This window comes from Xiphophorus maculatus, chromosome 2 (assembly GCF_002775205.1).
Source record: "Xiphophorus maculatus strain JP 163 A chromosome 2, X_maculatus-5.0-male, whole genome shotgun sequence".
Taxonomy (NCBI): Eukaryota; Metazoa; Chordata; class Actinopteri; order Cyprinodontiformes; family Poeciliidae; genus Xiphophorus; species Xiphophorus maculatus.
This window is the reverse complement of record NC_036444.1, coordinates 22,315,145-22,332,895: the sequence shown is the minus strand read 5'-3', so window position 1 is coordinate 22,332,895 and position 17,751 is coordinate 22,315,145. Positions and strand designations below refer to the sequence as shown.

The 17,751-nt window shown below is 38.0% G+C and overlaps 1 protein-coding gene across 3 annotated transcripts in view; it reads left to right on the top strand.

The window, feature by feature from the left end:
- Positions 1 to 17,751, top strand: part of plxnb2 (plexin B2) — a 158,008-nt gene that overhangs the window by 112,797 nt on the left and 27,460 nt on the right. For all 3 annotated transcript variants that reach the window (XM_023352743.1, XM_005796336.2, XM_023352742.1), the window contains 13 exons: positions 662 to 788; positions 1,361 to 1,520; positions 2,948 to 3,059; positions 3,578 to 3,689; positions 4,786 to 4,887; positions 6,240 to 6,335; positions 6,916 to 7,003; positions 7,103 to 7,266; positions 8,374 to 8,522; positions 11,118 to 11,229; positions 12,461 to 12,597; positions 12,925 to 13,107; positions 14,746 to 14,839. In XM_023352743.1, coding sequence (XP_023208511.1) covers positions 662 to 788; positions 1,361 to 1,520; positions 2,948 to 3,059; positions 3,578 to 3,689; positions 4,786 to 4,887; positions 6,240 to 6,335; positions 6,916 to 7,003; positions 7,103 to 7,266; positions 8,374 to 8,522; positions 11,118 to 11,229; positions 12,461 to 12,597; positions 12,925 to 13,107; positions 14,746 to 14,839 — 1,636 coding nt within the window. The remainder of the gene's footprint in view (positions 1 to 661; positions 789 to 1,360; positions 1,521 to 2,947; positions 3,060 to 3,577; positions 3,690 to 4,785; positions 4,888 to 6,239; positions 6,336 to 6,915; positions 7,004 to 7,102; positions 7,267 to 8,373; positions 8,523 to 11,117; positions 11,230 to 12,460; positions 12,598 to 12,924; positions 13,108 to 14,745; positions 14,840 to 17,751) is intronic.

Genomic DNA, 17,751 nt, shown 5'->3' with positions numbered 1-17,751 from the left:
AATGCTATTCCATCTGTATAACACAGTGGGGTATTTGTTCGGTGTGTTTTATTGCAGACACATTTATTACCCCTTAGTGTTTATATTCAGTCTTGTGTTGTCCATGGAACCATAAGAAATTAAAGCTGTTTGTCAGCTTCATGCAGCGAAGCCAGACTGCAATTTACTCTGATCAGACTATATTTATCAAGGTCTGAAAAGTAAAAAAAAAAAAAAAAAAAAGGTGCGAATGTGTCATGTTTCACAGGGATATGTTAGGGAGCTTTCTTTAGAAAGTTAGTATTACTTTTATTATCAAATGTGTATTTTGCTCATTAGTTGAAGAGGTAAACAGTTGTTTATTTTAAAAAAAGTCTAGCTAGCTGAGTCAGAAAATAAAATTACTTATTTTGCTTAAAGTTGTTTTCCCTCAAAAAGTACTTAAGTTCATTATCCCTGAAATAATTTACCTTTAAAATTAAAGTGTATTTTTCCACTGCCAAGACTCTGACTTTGTGCTTATGAAAGTTTGTTTTAAGAACATGTTGTTTTTTTTAGGTCACTTTGGTGTCGAACTGTTATTCACAAAGCCCATTGAGATTCTGCAGGAGTCTGTGGCGTTGGGAGTGTTTACGGGATGTGGAGCAGATGCTGATGGCGGTTGTTCATCCTTCATTTGTAGGTGCACCAGGAGGTCCGAGTGCCGCCGGGCAGAGGAGAGGAACGGCTGGCTGTGGAGCCCCGGGCAGCAATGTCTCAAGATTTTATCCTTCTACCCGCCGAACCTTTCCAACAAAAAAACCGACAAGGTACACACAGTTCCTCTAATTTGCTCTGGTCTTGTTTTGTGTTTTTTCTCTCTTGCTGGCTTCCAGAGCATGCTAAACTAATATCTATGATCTGAGCTATAAACCGTTTACTCTGAGTCAGCGACCATAGACTCTGGGTCTTCCTGTTCTGTATTGATCCATCCAGAAAGCTCCAAACTTTCTTATTAATAACCAGGCTGGCTGATTGGGCCTTTCACTGTGAAGATTGAGAGCCCCTCTTATGTGCTTTGCTTCTAAAATGTTTTTTCTCATTCCTTTTGCTTTCTATTTTTCTGTCCCTCCCTTTCTGACTCACTGGAATTTCCATCAAAAGCTTGTCTCCTCCTTTCTTGCTCTCAATCAATCTCCTGTCTTTCAAAAGGAAATTGTTTCTTGTTTTCTGACTTCTGTTTCAGAGGTGTTTGTATCATTAACAGAGCAGAGAAATTAACTCAAGTCTTTCCTTTTTTTTTTTAATCAAAGCTTGTGATGAACAACATTGATTTTAGCAAGAATCAATTGGTTTTATGTTCTCTGTGTGTGTATTTTTTTTTTCTTTTTTTCCCAACCAGATCCAGATCAACGTCCCTTCACTCCCTTCTATCGGACCCTCTGACCGTCTGAAGTGTAATGTTGGATCGTTCCAGAGTGAAGGCATCATGCTGGACTCCAGCCAGGTTTCCTGTGATCTGCCGCAGCCTTCGGACATCCCCAAAACTCCCGAGAATCAAGGTCTGGCCCTTCCTTTTCATGACCAGTCCGATTTCCTTAAGGTGCCTCACAAAAGGCTTTCAAGCTTTTCCACATTGTTGCTAAAATTTTCAATATATAGTACGGTATTAATATCCCATATGGTGAGCAAATGTTAAAAAAAAACAACCACCCAATTTTGAAGTGACATGGCTTTTGAAACATGTATCCAGAAAGTTTGGCATGCATTTATATTCATCTCTATTTATTGTAACAGAGTAAATACTTTGAAGTACCACATTTCATAATAATTAAAGCTCCACGTTTAGAAAGGCAGGTTCATGACTTCATTAGCATTGAAGAGAATGACACTTTTGCTCTTTTTTTTTGTAAAATTGTTCAAGGTTTGTTTAATTTGATTAGTAATGGACATGTTTATCATTTATTTTGGTAAATTTCTTATCGCTTTTGCGATAAATTCTAAATAATGCTGTTTAACTCTCCTCCCCAAACTGCCTGTTCAATGAGACGATAAATAAATATGAATAAATTCAGTGACTGCGCGGAGCTTAGTGATAGAAATCACACTTTTCTAGTGAATAGTGTCTTAAAGAAGTCTTTTATAATTAGAAATGTTTTTCAAGAGCAGTGTTTGTGTTTGTGGAGCTATGATTGTTGTCATGCAGTCGCGGCCCTACAGCTGCCTAAAAAAGAAGTAATAAATAGCTCTTGTTATCACAATAGTACCACAAATGATCATGATAATAAATTCATATCGCCCATAAGGCATGTTGTCATGCTGCAGCCTAACCTCTACCTCAGTCTCCAGTATTTTGCAGCCTCCAGCAGGTTTTCCATCTTCCTCCAGCGTGATGCTGCCACCACCATGTGTGGATGTTAGTTTTAGATGGAGAGAGTTTTGAAAATAGGCTTGAAGGCTAAATTTTAGTCTCATCTGATCACAAATTCCTATTTCATGTGTGTGTTTTGTGTCTGTTAGACGGCTTCTGTTTAGATGCAAATGGGGCGTCTTTGGGTTTTTTTATTTCAACTCGTCTTTCTAAAATTGTTGAAATAATTAATAAGCTGCTTTGCATTGATCTATAATATAAAAGTGTAAAGTGTGCGAACACTTGGGCCAAACAATTTACCTCTCCACTTCAGCTAATTCTGTTCCGTCAGTGTTTGTTTAATTCTGTAATTTGGCTTTTATGATATAACCATTATCTGCAAAATGTTGGCATTATCTTAGTTGTGGTCACTTTCAAAAGAGATCAAAAGTTGCCAGCCAAGAAAATCAGCGCAAAAAGTTATAGATTGGGTCATGATTTGTAAACAGTTTTGGAATCATTGAACAGATATTTACTGAATGAATCATTTCTCTGGTCTTGATGAGCACACGTAGCATTTGTGCTTTCCCTGCCTGGCTTATCTTTACAAAATACTTAAAAGTTTTGCTCTCTCCTTAGATTTTGTGGCCGTCTCAGTGAGGATTTTCGTCAACGAGACCGTGGAGCTGGCTGAGAGGGAGTTCAAGTTCTACAACTGTGCAGCCACTGTGAGGAAATCAGAAAACACGCCGTGAGTGAGATTGTTACCTATCAGTTCTGCTCTGTCACTCACCAAAATGCACAGTGACACTGAACACAGCATCGCCTTGACAACCTTGATGTAAATTTATCACCACGCATGAATAGATGAGAGATCAAGGCTCTGTTTGTAAATTGTGATGCATGGCGGCTTTGAATGCACCTCTCGCATTTTTCTGTGCCTTTATTACCAAACCGAGGAAATTGCCTGTGTTCCCTTTTCATTAATCAAAAAATGTAAGTCGATCACACCAGTCCCCCCCACAGCACCTCCTCACACCCCCACCCATATTTTTTCTTCATTTCTTTCACATGGAGGCATTTGTGATGAACGAGCTTTGCTTATGTGAAGTTGCAGAAATCCATTTCAATGTCAGCTGCATAGATTTCTGTGCCGGACGGCCTCTGATGAGTTTGCATGTTTTTAAAAAAAATTTGTTCTTTACAGGCTTTTGTTCGTGCATATGCTTGTCAGAATTCTCTGACATTTGATATTGCCATGTCTTTTAGGTGCATGGCATGCGTGACAAGTCCGTGGGGCTGCCAGTGGAATACGCGTCATCACACATGTAGTGACAAAGACGACAGCACAGTGGGCCCAGGTATCATTGGACACCGTAAGGTCAGTCTCAGTAAAGAGATGAGTCGATGTTTTCTATCACTAACAGTGTGTTGGTATGTTAAGCGAAGAGATCTTGTGTCTGTTTTACATTTTGCCACAATAGAACCACAGACGTCAATGCATTTTATTAGGATCTTATGCCACATATCTACACTAAAGAGAGTTTTTTTTCTGCATTTCTTTCCCCTGAAAAGTGTGGTGTGCATTTGATTTAGGCTATGTTTGCACGCATGCAGTTAATAATAGTCACCCAACTGTTGCAAACTTAGGGTTTCCGTCACTATGTTTAGTGAACTTTCAGACAAAAAAAATTGATACTGGCCAAAATTGGAATCGACAGGTCAAGTTATTTTTTGAAAAAGATTTGTGATTGGCCAAATTTGTGGTGCAACCCAGGACATACAAACAGATCTGCAATGGAATGGTTTGGATGAAACATTTTAATGTGCTGGAATGACTCCAGAGTCCAGACAAAATCAACATGGGAGTTGAAATTTGCTGTTATGCTTTCCCTTTAATTGGACCGAACCTGAACTATGTTGCAAAGACGAATGGGTAAAACATCAATCTGTAGATGCAAAGCAGACAGAGCCACACTCTAATAGACTTGCCATTGCATCAAAAGGATATTTATTCAGATGGATAAGACAATTTTGAAATTACCTTTTAGAATCAAAAATGTAAAATTATGCATAATTTTCTTTCCACTTTATATTTGTCCCTTATCTTGTATTTCTGTAAAATGCAATTCCACTAAAATGTATTAAGATTTGTGGTTGAAGTTTGATGAAACGTGAGAAGTGCAGGGGGCATGAACACTTTTGTAAGACCGTGTATCTATTCATCAATTGTGACGCAGCAACTGACTGTTCAGAGCCTTCCTGAAAATTAATAAAAAACGCAAATCCCTCAATCAGCCGCCAACATCGTCCATGACAAACACTGAGTGTGGAAGATATCAATTTACAAGTCGGCAGATGTTCCAGCGATAAACTTATCTGTTGCTGCAGATGAGGGCATCTGTTAAGTGGCTTGCATGTTTGAAATGCAGATCATTAAAAGTGGGTGTGTCTGACTTGCTTTGATATGTTTTCAGGGATCGGCGTGTCCTCAGTTTGAGAATCCAGATCCAGTTCTGATCCCAGTGGGCTACGAGACCAGTATCAGTTTTGAAGGGATCAATTTGGGTAACTACGAGGTAAAGGCGACTGTCTACGCACCCAAAACATTCAGTGGTTTGTTAGCAAACAAACAGATGCGGTACACAAGTTGTAAAAGAATAAATATACAGCTTTTTCTTGATTAAAAAGAAGAAAAAAAACTCCACCTTATAAGAAAGCAAAAAGAGGAAGCAGACGTTGGACGTGCTAAATTCCATTAATCACCTAAATCACAACAGGAAGTCATTACAGCGAAGCGAAATGGGAAATGCACTGTATTTATGTAGCACTCTGATAGTATTATTGACCACGCAAAGTGCTTTAAAACATAAGCCACATTCATACACATTTATGCCGTGTTTTTTATTTATTTATTTTTTCCTGTCTTACATAAAGCACTTCTTCTATCACAGACGCACTTATACATCAGGGGAAACTGGTAGATTTACCAGTGTTGCTAAGAACACGTCGACATGTGGACTAGACTGGCCGGGGATGAAGCACCTACCCTCTGCCTCTTTAGCCATCACTTCTGATCGAGACTTTGAGTGTTGAAGCAAGTCTTAATCCAAGTTTTGAGACTAAACTTGCCACTTTTGTGTGCCTCCTTAAGACACTGTGTGAGGCTGAAGGATCTATAAAGCTACCTGTAATTTACTAACATATAATCATCTCAGTGTGGGAAGGCTGGAACAGTCTGCAGGTATATTTTTTGCCATGCTAATGGACTAGGCGAACATGGATGAAAATAGTATGTACCGTACCTGCATGTGAGTCTGAAAAGAAATTGTCATTTTATTATGAAGTTTATTTCCATAATAAAAACTCATTCTGTAGGTTAAACACAGTGCTTTTGTTTCTTTTAAGTTTTCATACAGAGTTGCTGGTGGTTCCAAGTTCTGTATCCAAGCATATTATTGGATAGTAAAGTGGAAGGAAAAAGTATATTAGGAAAAAGATACACAAACAACAGGGATGAAAGCATCCTTGAGAGGATTATGAATCAAAGTCCATTCAAGAGTTTGCAGGCATCGTCTGTAGCTGTAGTGAGAGCTTAAAGACAGATTTATTGGTTAAAATATTAAAATAGGCAATTCTACATTTTTTGGAGGGAGTTTCAGGTATTTGCGGCTTTTAATTTTTTGGCTCGTGCCTGTGTTGCACAGACACTTCTGGAAATAAAAGTGGTTTTTGGTCTAATATTATATTCAAATTTAACGAGAAACGGAATTTTAGATTTTCATTTGCTGCTTTCATTTGGTGATCAGTTTTAATGTAGCTAAACACTTGAAATATGTCAAGAGATCACTTAGTGAGTCTGGTCTTTGTTCTAATAATAGCCATTGCCTTCTGTATCAGTTTACCTGTTTCCCTCCTTGTTGTCATGCAGGATCATGTTTTCACCATCGGCACCGAACTGATGAAAAACATGGAGGAAGTGGTCAGAAAAGAGAGCGGTCGTTTCTACAGCTTTAAGGGCTTCAGTGTGAGTACACCATAACTGTAAATACTGCACTAGACTTTAGTTTCTTTCCTCAGTGTTAGCAGAAATTATCCTCCACTGAACTGCAGCTTCTAAACTACAGCTAAGGTGTGGGGTTGTTCAGTTTATAGTGCTACATACAGTAAGTAACAGCATATACCATAGAACAGCCTCAGTTCTTTTTGCAGCACATCCTTTTTATTGCCAAGCATGTTCTGTATGTTGCGTAATTATAAATGAATTTCCCCTTTAGCAGTTTTTTCATAATCCTTTGATATTCTCTAGCTCCCTCTAATGGACAGGCTCCACTCGTTTGAGTTATTTTAGCTGCGTCTCTCCACATTTTGAATTCTCTGATTGAGAAACTCGAACCGTATCTTGCCCCCAGCTATGTTCTTTCTCCTACATTGATTTCCTCTGCTGAAAATCTGCCAGACTGGGTATAGTTTTTCTTTTTCTTTTTTTTTTTTTTCCCCTTGGCACAGGGTGGCAGCAGCAGCCCACACTGTTTGTAGAGAAGAGTTTAAATGTAATAAATCACTGGATTTCATAGTATTTATTCATTCTGTTTTCAATTCCTTAGTTCTCCTACGATAAGTCACCGGAGACCAGCGTCCTGTTTTACATGAAGGACAAGAGGACTGGGAACAAGATGGACAGCACTCTAAACGGTGCATTTCTTAAGCTACCTTTAATTTCCAACCTGAAACAAAATGGATGGGAATCTGACTAACACTCTAACTGTTCTTCTGACATCTCTTGCGATCCAGTCACCCTGTACAACTGCTCCGTGGGGAGGGAAGACTGTAGCCTCTGCAAGTACGCCGACTCAAAGTACGACTGTGTGTGGTGCAGCAAGCAGAAGGCGTGTGTGTTCAATAAGCTCTGTGGTGATACCCAAAACACAGAGTGCCCCAACCCTGAGATCACCAACGTAAGTACTGGCAAACCTCACATTTACGTTTAAAATGTGAAACTGTGTCCGCCTCTAGGACGTTTGAGCGGAGAACACATTGATCTTTGGGATTGGATTATTGATTAGACCAGTGTATTGGCTGTGTATTGTCTGTCTCATCTGTGTGTTGACAGAAGATTTGGAAGTCTCCTTGTGAGCATGGTGCAATGTTCCTCCATTATGTCTAGATTGGATCAATATTTTGTTTGCTTACTGGGTTGTTGGTGTCTTTTTGTCATTGACAAAAGAAACGCCGACCAGTAATTGTGTTGATGTAATTCAGACAGAGGTTGTCAGCAGCCACAACACCGACAAACAGATATATCGGTTGATGGAAACACGGATAAATGGCATTGGCAGGATTGTTTATGGTGTCAGTGGGTTGATTTTTTTATTTTTTTCCCCCCACCAATCATTGAGGTTTCAAGGATCCCAGAGGTTGAATTCAGTTTGTCTGCTAAACCTTTGTTCTACTTGTTCACAAAAACAGACAGACTCCTAAATCTCCACCATCTTTTTATAAACTAGAACCAAAACTCTTAATGTATTGAATTTGGATTTTATGTGACTGGTCAACAAAAACGTTTTTGACATGTTAACATTTATATTTACATTGATACCCCTGAATGAAGTCCTGCGCAGCAACCTGACTTCACACATCGCTTTGCAGTCAACTTAATCAAAGTATAAATCCAGGTGTTTTTACTACTTCAAAGCATTCATTCTGATGAATTGATTATGTAGATTTTAAAAAATCTATCAAAAGTTTCCTGCTGGAAGCCGGAAACGTTCAAGTTTTATTTTTTTTGAAAGAATAGCCAATAAGCTCCATGTGTAAAGCTGTGAGTCTTGCAGCTGTAATTGCAAATAAGGTATGTGTACAAAGTATTGATACAGGGAGGTGGGTTTCAAAGAGGCACTGCACTTTGAAAGAGAAAAAATAGATTTCAAAGTTATGCACAGTGTGTTGATCTGTCACAGATTCAACTTGCTTTATGATGTAAAGCACTTTGAACTGCCTTGATGCTGAAATGAGCCACACAAATAAGCTCAATTGATTGATCTCTCCAAACTTTCTCCCTCCAGATCGTCCCTCTTTTTGGGCCCATGAAAGGAGGCATCTCCATTACCGTCCATGGATCCAACCTTGGTATTTACAAGGAGGACATTAAAAACATCACAGTAGCTGGAGAGCCCTGCATACATCAGGCGGAAAAGTATTCTGTCTCCACCAGGTAAAGTATGCTTGGTGTGAGCTATACTACAAACACACATTTCATTGTCATTTTCCTAATTGTGTTTTTGAAGTATCTCTGCATTCGGAGGCTTTTCCCTCTCCTCACTGTGTCGTGCCTGCATGTGCTGGAAAGCTTATTATACAACCGTATTGATCTGATGGTCTCCAGACATGGGCGGGTTTAGTAAAAAGTCTTCTTAAAGGACACAGACACTGCATATTGTTTTTTTTGAGTAAATCTAAAACAACAGATCACATTCAGCTCCTTCATTAAAATTCCTCTCAGGTGAACTGTTAGACCTGTCCAAGGTGTCTGGAGTCCTAGGTTAAATATTTTTTATAAAACTATGACTGAAATGCATATAAAGGAGAATGCACTCAGAATAGCATATAAGCACCTCTAAAAACACATTTCAACTTAAAACTATAATGAATCACTAACTCTTACTTAACTTTTTCTTTTAAACATTTTGTTGGACAAAAGTCCATACAACCCAAACCATAAGAGTCTGAAAACACATTTGATTTAACAGGCAAATGTACGGCTTATATAAACAATTACAAAACTGTTATGATTGTGTAGGAGGCATGCCGACACTTCTGCTGTTTTTTGTAATTGTGTTTTATGTGCAAATTGGGGATGTTTTTAGTTAATTTATCCAATTAATGATGTCAACATTGCTGTTTTTATGAAAATCTAAAGTTTAATAGATTGAACTAATTTTCTGAAATTTCACAGTTTTTTCTCAAATTAAACAGGATAAAATTAATTCAAAGTTATAAAATAATGTCAAAGTTGCAGCTGCAGAAACAACACTCAGTTTCTGCTCATAAGAAGACAGTAAAGACAAAGTTACCGTAATATTATTTTTAATCTGCTGAACGCACTCAACGAAGTCCGCCATGTTGTCCATCTGCTACGTTTTTCCCTGAATAAGTGTTTGTGGAAGCACTTAGCTGTCCATATATATTTGTGCAGACGTTTGTTTTCATAAAGTACTGCCACACCTGCAAACACAAAAGTCCAACAATATTCAGCAAACTGCTACAAATGAATTGATCACCATGTTCCTTTTTTTTGTTTACTCTGCTTTCCCCTGATATTATTAATGATGCCTTTACTGACTTAAAGTTTAAAATCTAGTTGAGCATTTTTGGCTGGATGTTGATTGTTGAGTCTTTAGGGAAGGCTTTAAACTCCCCACTGATTGTGAACATGAACATTTGTGTTATTGTAGAGAATAAAAGTAGTAGAATATAAATGATGTAGCTCTTAATTGCTCCATTTTTAAGCCAAAAAGTAGCACAACCTGAAGCAATGTTTCCAACTTAAAAAAGGTTTAATAGTGGCTTATTCTGATACAGATACCTAGAAAGGATTTAACCCTTTGATTTTTCTGCTTTCAATATGGACAGCATGCAGCTAGGTCTCTGACTTAATTTTTTTTTTTTACTTGCACAGTAACATATTTTCACGTGTAGTGAACCCCAGACTGTTCTTACTGAGAGTGGCAGGAATTTAAGATGCTTAAAAATGAGCAAAAGGAAAGTATTTAGTTTTGTCCTTTGTAGTATGGTTAAGTAATCTGGTCAAATTCATTTTTAATTCTGACCTTTGCTTTTTATAACCTTCCTCAGACGGGGCAAGTGTTCCCAGGCCAGTCTTAAATATGACATTATTTCAATCGTGATAAGATCTTGCATGTTCTGGACAGATTTTTAATGGTTTATTCCCTTCGTCTTGCAGGCATTTTATTTGGCAGGGCACAGTTAGGAAGATAATTGCATTAACCAAGTCTACCAGATTCACTTCAGTCACAGCTGGGTCTAAAAGTGCTCACTTCATACAAATGGTCTATAAAACAGAAAACAGCCTCTTGCCAGAGCAGTTGACACCTGGCAGGATGGAGCTACATTTACGACAAATCCTCGCCCCACCATCTGCATGATGAGGCATAAACCGGGATTTATGTGACCAGATGGAAGTCTCCCGGTCTTAAATCATTCACTTTTGTTCCGACGACCGCACTCCTCTCCTCTTGTTGCTAGCTGCCACGCGTTTTTTGTTGTTGTTTGTTTTTCAGGTTGAAGTGTGCTTGGTTTGAGCTCCTCATTCTGATATTGGGGCCCACTCATTTGCCTGAATGAGCCTTGCTGTTTTAACTTTAATCAGCTGCAACACACTTCCCCTACAATCTGCTGAAGATGTGGACATGGTTTTCTACTAGAGTCCAGATGCCGACATAATAAGCAGCCACACATCAAAAGTTGGCTGGTCCAGCTAAAGATACTGAAATACGTTTTGTAATTATTCAGCGTTACTGAAATATTAACTTGTTGTGTTGAAACAGTCACTTTCCCTTTGCTTTTCGTTGTTTAATTTACAGTTTTTCTCACAATGTGAAGGAGTCTTTACGCTTTTTTTTACAAACTGTGCCAGTAGCTGTAAAAGTAGGCTTGTGACTTGCAAGACTGATAATGAGGATTACCTAAAAAGTGGAGAAAAAAAAGTGTGTATATATATATATATCACATAAGGTCCATGCCTGAAATACTTTCTCACATCTGAACCTTTCTTATTGGATTTGTCCAGTGTCGTGTGTGAGATTGGACGTATAGGCCCTAATAAAAGCCTCTCGGGTCCAGTGGAGATATGGGTGAATGGGGGAAAGAGAGGAAAGTCTCGCATCAACTTCACCTACAGGGTAAGTACCAAACTTTACTCTGCTGCCTGACTAGAAGTAAGTCTTAAATGTTTTAAGGAAAGGAGATAAAAACTTAAGATTTTTATCTTGATTAATATTTTGGAGATCGTGCTTGTATGTTTAAGTACTTAAACGTTCATCTCAAAACAGTGCCGTACAAAAGTTTTAATTCCCATATTTTGCAAAGTTATCCACAAACCTCAATATAGTTTGTTGGGGATTTTTGTCTGTGAAAGTAGTGGTTAAATGTGGTAATTCAAAAGTGTGTTTTTTAAATTTTATTTGCCATATATTTCAAACTAAACTGGACGCTGAGCACTTGAGAAAAATCAGTTTTGAAGACTTCTTACATATTGTGGTTTTAAGTCTGGACTTTGACTGGGTCATTTTAACACATAAGATGCACATAATGCATAATTGTTTTGTATACAGCTAAGGGCTCCCATCAAGTATATGTTTAATTTGCCCGCTGAAGGATAAGCATCCATAAAGTATGTCACTGCTACAACCCTGTGTCAGGGGTATGAAAATCAAGGGGATTATTTATCCTTGTCAAAAAAAATTTATAAAAACATTTGAAAACTACATATTTTTTCTTATGCTTCATAATTTAGCACTTTTGTGTTGGTTTTTCCCAAAACGCAGAGAATTTTTGTGGTTGAAATTTGATAAATGAGAAAAAGGCGTATGAAAACTTTTGCAAGCCACTATACTCTCCTTAAAACTTAAACTAGGCCATAAATTTCATTTCTAGATATGCATTTCTTTGTTAAAATGCTCTAAGTAGGGGTAGAGTTTAATTTTCATTTTGAAGTGCTAAACAGCAGTTTAACTTCAGTAGTCACTTTTTAAATGCTTTATAAGATCACAGCTTTTTTTTTTTTAACTGGCCTTTTATATCGCCGCCTTTTCTTCCCACAAGGGAATTGCTTCCGCCTCACTGTTTACGCGGCATTTTGAGGCAGATGTGGAGCTTGTATGGGTTTGTGGCAGAATGCTTCTGATAGAGCGAGTGGGGGTTGTTAAAGGAGTCCGAGAGAAAGCGTGCATGTTTATGGCACAACACTGTTATCTCTGTGTGTGTAGCTCCTCTGGTTGTATGAGCCTGAGGGTTGACGCTTGTGTGTTTGAGTCCTTGCAAGATAGATATGTGCACTTATTCAAGCAGTACTTGGTGACAAACAACCTGACTGCTTTTTTTTTCCTACTCCTTTTTTTTCTCCTTTGCTAGGACCCAGTGCCACAAGGTGTGCACCCTGCTAGAGGGCCTAAAGCAGGGGGCACGAACATTACAATAACTGGGCAGTTTCTGAAGACCAGCAGCAAGGAGGATGTCCAGGTTAAAGTTGGAGACGTGAACTGTGCTGTGTAAGGATTGCATTTAGATTTGTATTGATGCCATTAATCTCTCTGATGAAATAGCCAGCTGCTGTCCAGACCTAAAGCCTGTAGATTTTTCAAAAAATGTAAAACTTTAATTGATCTTAGCTGTAGAAATGTATTTTCCCCTCTGTTCAACTCTTGTGGCTGCCAAAGTTCCTTCAAAATCCGTAGCGATATTTAAAAATAACAACCAAGAGAAGCGGTTGAGCCAGGACTGTCGGGTGGCTGCCATGTTGGCTTGAACCGCACAGCGACCTTTTGTACAGGCTCAGTACAGACAGCCTGTACTGAGTTTTGTCCTCGTCTTGGCAGGAAGGAATTTGGGGAAGCTATTGTCTGCAAGACAGGTGAATATCAACAGGAGAAGTTGCCTCTGGACAAGCTCCCCGTCACAATTCACTACGGAAAGTCAACCACAACATCCGTCCAAGGTGCCTTCCAGTATGTGGAAAACCCAACAGTGACGAACCATCATCCCAGAGAAAGCTTTGTCTGGTCAGTATAACTAAAGCATCCACCTTTGGCCACAGTCTGACTGTGGGCCAAATATCACAAATAGTTGTCCCAAGTTTTCAATTTTCAAATGTTTTCAATTTACATTAAAATGGGGGAAAAAACGTGTCTCCACCTTTTTTCACATTATAATCACCATCTTCACTGTCTTTTATGGAGATTTTATGTGCTTGACTAAGTAGTAGAAAATTTGTGAAATAGGGCAAGAGCACATAGCTTTGCTTTTTTATTAATAAAAAAGCTCCACTGATTTTTTTCTAAAAGTCTGTCAAGTACATTGAAGTTGTAAATTGGGGGGAAAAGTCCAAAGGCAATGGATTTTGATCCAATGATTTTGCTTTACAGAATTTGAGGAAAAAGAATGAAAATCACATAAACTTGCTATAAATTATGTTTTAAAAAGGCTACAGTTAGCTGCAACAGTTGCACCTCCCCTAGAAACATCTGAAATCAAACACCGAACTGGAGCATAACCCTGAAAGTCACATGGGGAAAAAAAACAGCTAAGGAATCACAAGAGTCAGACTTCTACATTTCCAGCCTTGTCTTCGAGCTGAAGGAATAAACCCAGGACAACACGTACTAACATTTTAGATAATTAAAGGACACACTGCCATACTCAGACTGGCAAAACACACACAAGTTGCATTCAGCGCTCTGTACCTGTCGGAGAAAGCCTTGAGCACCGTGTAACTATAAACAGGCTATTACAGACATCACCCCTGACATCGCTTTCCTCGAAAGGCGTAGAGACCTCAGGCTGCTCATATTTTTGTATGGAAACAAATTGTTCTGGAACTGGTTTTAAGTTATACATTTTACAATTGATTTTGTTTGTCTAAGAGGTAAACACACCTATTTTGCTAGCACTTTGCTGTTTTGCAAAAGATAAACTGCTGCTTAACGGCTTTGTGATCCCCAGGTGATGAATCATGAAGACGACCACAAACGATAACAACATTTGTGCTCACTTAGCCTGTAAGGTACATCTGTATATGTGCTGGATGGCAAAGCACATTTTTATGAATAAATACATGCACTTTAACAAATGGCTGCTTTTGTCAAATGGTGAATATCATCTACATTATCTTCTAAGCAAAATCAATATGTTAGCGCTCCGCTCCCAGCGCTTTTCTGCAACAACTGACAGCCTTTCTGTAAAGTGTTGTCTTGTTTTGAAGGCCTTAGGAGATGCAATTTTCTGGCCCCAACAGTCATCGTCCTGCCAGAGCTGCTGATGTCTAAATCTCTGCAATGGAAGCTGTGTAGAAAATGTCACAAAGACTGTTAGAAATTAGGAAAAAAATGAGAAAACAGGACTCGGGACTGATTGCACCTTTTGAACTCTAAGAAGTAAAACAGAGTTTAAAATGGAATAAGAAAGACTTGAAAATGTACCGTGAAATAAAGTGTTTGATCATTTCTTAACCAGTTGGTGTTTTTTTTTCTCCAGTATCTGTCTTTGATCCGTTATGTACTGAAACAATTCGCTGTAAAATTGCTTTAGCTTCTATTTAAAATGCCTGTTTTCTTACAATTCACTCTATTTCTTTAAGTTTAATCTGAACTCTGTGCGTCTGGGAATTCACATGCCTAATTTCTGTTTGATTTGTGTTTTAGTGGTGGGAGGAACATTGTGGTCACAGGCTCCGGTTTTGATATAATCCAGACCGCTGTGATGAGAGTCCAGGGAGACAACTCATCATCTGTCGAGGTCTCTACTACTTTTCTTCATCAGCGTTTCTCTTCTTTGATCTGATCTGTCATCGAGTGTTTGTCTTTTCCCAATCACTTGTCTTTGGCAGCGCTGCTCTGCTCTGCTCCTTCGTTGACAATTCATTCAAAATTAGCTTTGCTGTTGTTAAATTAACTGCAGATTCCCATCCCTTCTTTTTCTCCCCACCAATTAGGAACACTCTTTAAATCTATAAAACCTGTTAAGCTCAAGGTAAAAGACATATGGTTTCAATCTCACCATAAAGCAACTAATCCTTGACCGGCTTCATTAGGTTGATCCGAGCCAGAAGGTTTTCGTGCAGCTTGCTGCTATTTACCAATCTGTGTCCTGGGCAGCGCTTTTCTGGAGAGATTCAGTGCATTTTATTTAAAGACCTCAATGTAATAGCAGATTTAAAGTTTCACAACGGTGCTAAACCTTGCCACTTTGTTCTTGGGCCAAGGTTCTGGGCAGAGATTGGAAAATACTTCTGGCCAGCACAGCCTAGAACGGGATGTAGGGTGTCATCTCAGAGGCTTAAGCTGCTCTATTTGATACATTCCTCTTGGTTCAACTCCATCCAACTAAGCCCAAATATGCACACACATTATTGCTGCTGGCATGCGGTAAACCAATGTTTACATGTAGGTCAGGTTGGTGGTTAGCCATCAAGTGGTTTTCTGTTTTTGAAAGACACTCTGTACTTTTCATTTTGAAACACAGCCCTCTGAAGTCTGCATATCAGTTATCATAAGCAGGCATACTTTAAGAGCCAATTTCCTTAATATAATAGAGAGTAGATGGTTCTTGTGCTATGAGAAGCTATATTGAAAATGTTTATATTACCATGTTAAATATGAGGGCAATGTTGTACTGTTGTATATTTCCAGATAACCTTATGCTAGATTTAGCTAAACTATATCATGTAAAATCGTTTAATGTGTAATGTTTTTATTGGTAAAATATAAACATTGCATATTGTCCTGTTTATAATAACAGTGTGGTTAAAAAACCCCCACTTCATTTGAAATCGTGTGCATAAGATTGACATAACACCTGTCATGAACATGAAGGAGTCTTTATGAATCTGGTCATGAAGTGTCTTTCGGTAAATAATGACACTTTTAAAGCAAAGTTTCATTGAAACGTGCATGTTATATTTTATTTTTATTTTTATTTTGTCTACAATTGCTACTCAGTGGTGGTTGTTGTGTGTCTTGTCTCTATGCTGCTGTAACTGCGAAATAATTTCCCTGCTGGGATGAATAAAGTAATTCTATTCTATTCTATTCTATTCTAAAAGTCCAGTAGAAGTCCATCAACTTTGCATTAAAAATGCAGTTATTCACCAAATAATGCAAAGTTGACAATTTTATTTTATAAGAGTGTCATTATTTACCGAATGACACGTCATGACAGCAGACATAGACATTCATGAAGACTCCTTCATGTTCATGACAGGTGCTGTGTCATGTTTACGACAGTATCATGTCGGTCTTATGCACACCCCGTCAAATAAAGCGTTACCAAGAAATGTAAGCGAAGCTTGAATTTCATGTAAAAGCCTTTATTTCTGTTTTCAAAGCGATTTTTAAAACTACATTACATTCACCCTATATACAGAAATAAAAACTTACAAAATAGTCTGCATTTATCTTTACAAACTACAGTAATTTACTATATAAACTGAAATATGCTTGGAAGATTTAGCTTCCAGTTCTAAATCTAGATTTAGAATCTAAATCTAGATAAATCTAGATTTAGAACTGCTTTAGGAATTTAACGATTTCTTTGCATTTCTTGGTTTTGCCTCAGAAAAGGCATGGCTGTTGTTACTGTTGCTGTCTGACAAACTGTCTGCAGCCCCTAAAAACCTCTAAAAAGAACAACCTCGCTGTCATCAGTCCACAAAATGTTGCACCATTTCTCGTTAGACGAGGAAATGTGTTTTTTGGTCAACTTTAGCGTCTTCAGTTTGAATCCTTGGTTTGTTCTTCTGTGGCCCTCATGTAACTTATAAAGATAGATTTAAATATTCTTGCATGTCGTTCTAGTTTGGCTTTCCCCTTGAAAGTATTTGAGGTTATTTTAGCTAAGCAGTGTTTCTACCACTTTGTTTTCCTCTTTCCAGTTAGTTTCTTAATCAAAACATGCTTCTGCTTTAAAAAGTATCAGGAACAACATATTTCGTTCAGGTTATCATATTGGAATGCACTATAGCCAACATTTGCTGAATTATTTTAAACGAGGCTCCTTTTTGTAAATGATAATAATAATCAGCAGCATGAATGTCCTTTCTGCTGGATCTGTTTTTTTTTAAGTTATTTGTCATGTCTGCTTAGCTACGCAGGACTGCTCTTATTTTAAACAAAAGCTTATGTCATGTCAGCTTTAACGCAAAAGGACATACCTGATTAGTATTCTTGAACTAAACATATTCTCTACATTTTATTTCATATCAAACTAGACCTGAATATAAAATACACAGACTTATGTCATGAATTAAAACGTACATGAAAGTTACACTGTGAATAAAAGATGCTCTGTGAGGTTCTTTTTTTTAAAAAAGCTGCAAATTTACTTGTTTTTAGGACATTAGTTAGACAAATTAACACTTTAAGTTTTATGTATGACTTATAAATCCTACAAATGAGCCTGAAGAAGAATTTAAGTGTTTGAATTTATGTGAATTATGGCACACCTTTACCTTGTAAAGGTAAACTGTGATGGAGATTGCTGTGTTTTTTTCAGTCCGTTATCAAAACAATCAGTGAGTGACAGAGTATAAAAAAAATCAAACTAAAAGAAGTTTAATAAAGCGCTGAAATGCCATTGTGACTGTGATTTGTGACTCATCAGAGGCAGATGCTGCTCTCTGTGGCACATTGGAGTCTGAATGATTTCAAAGA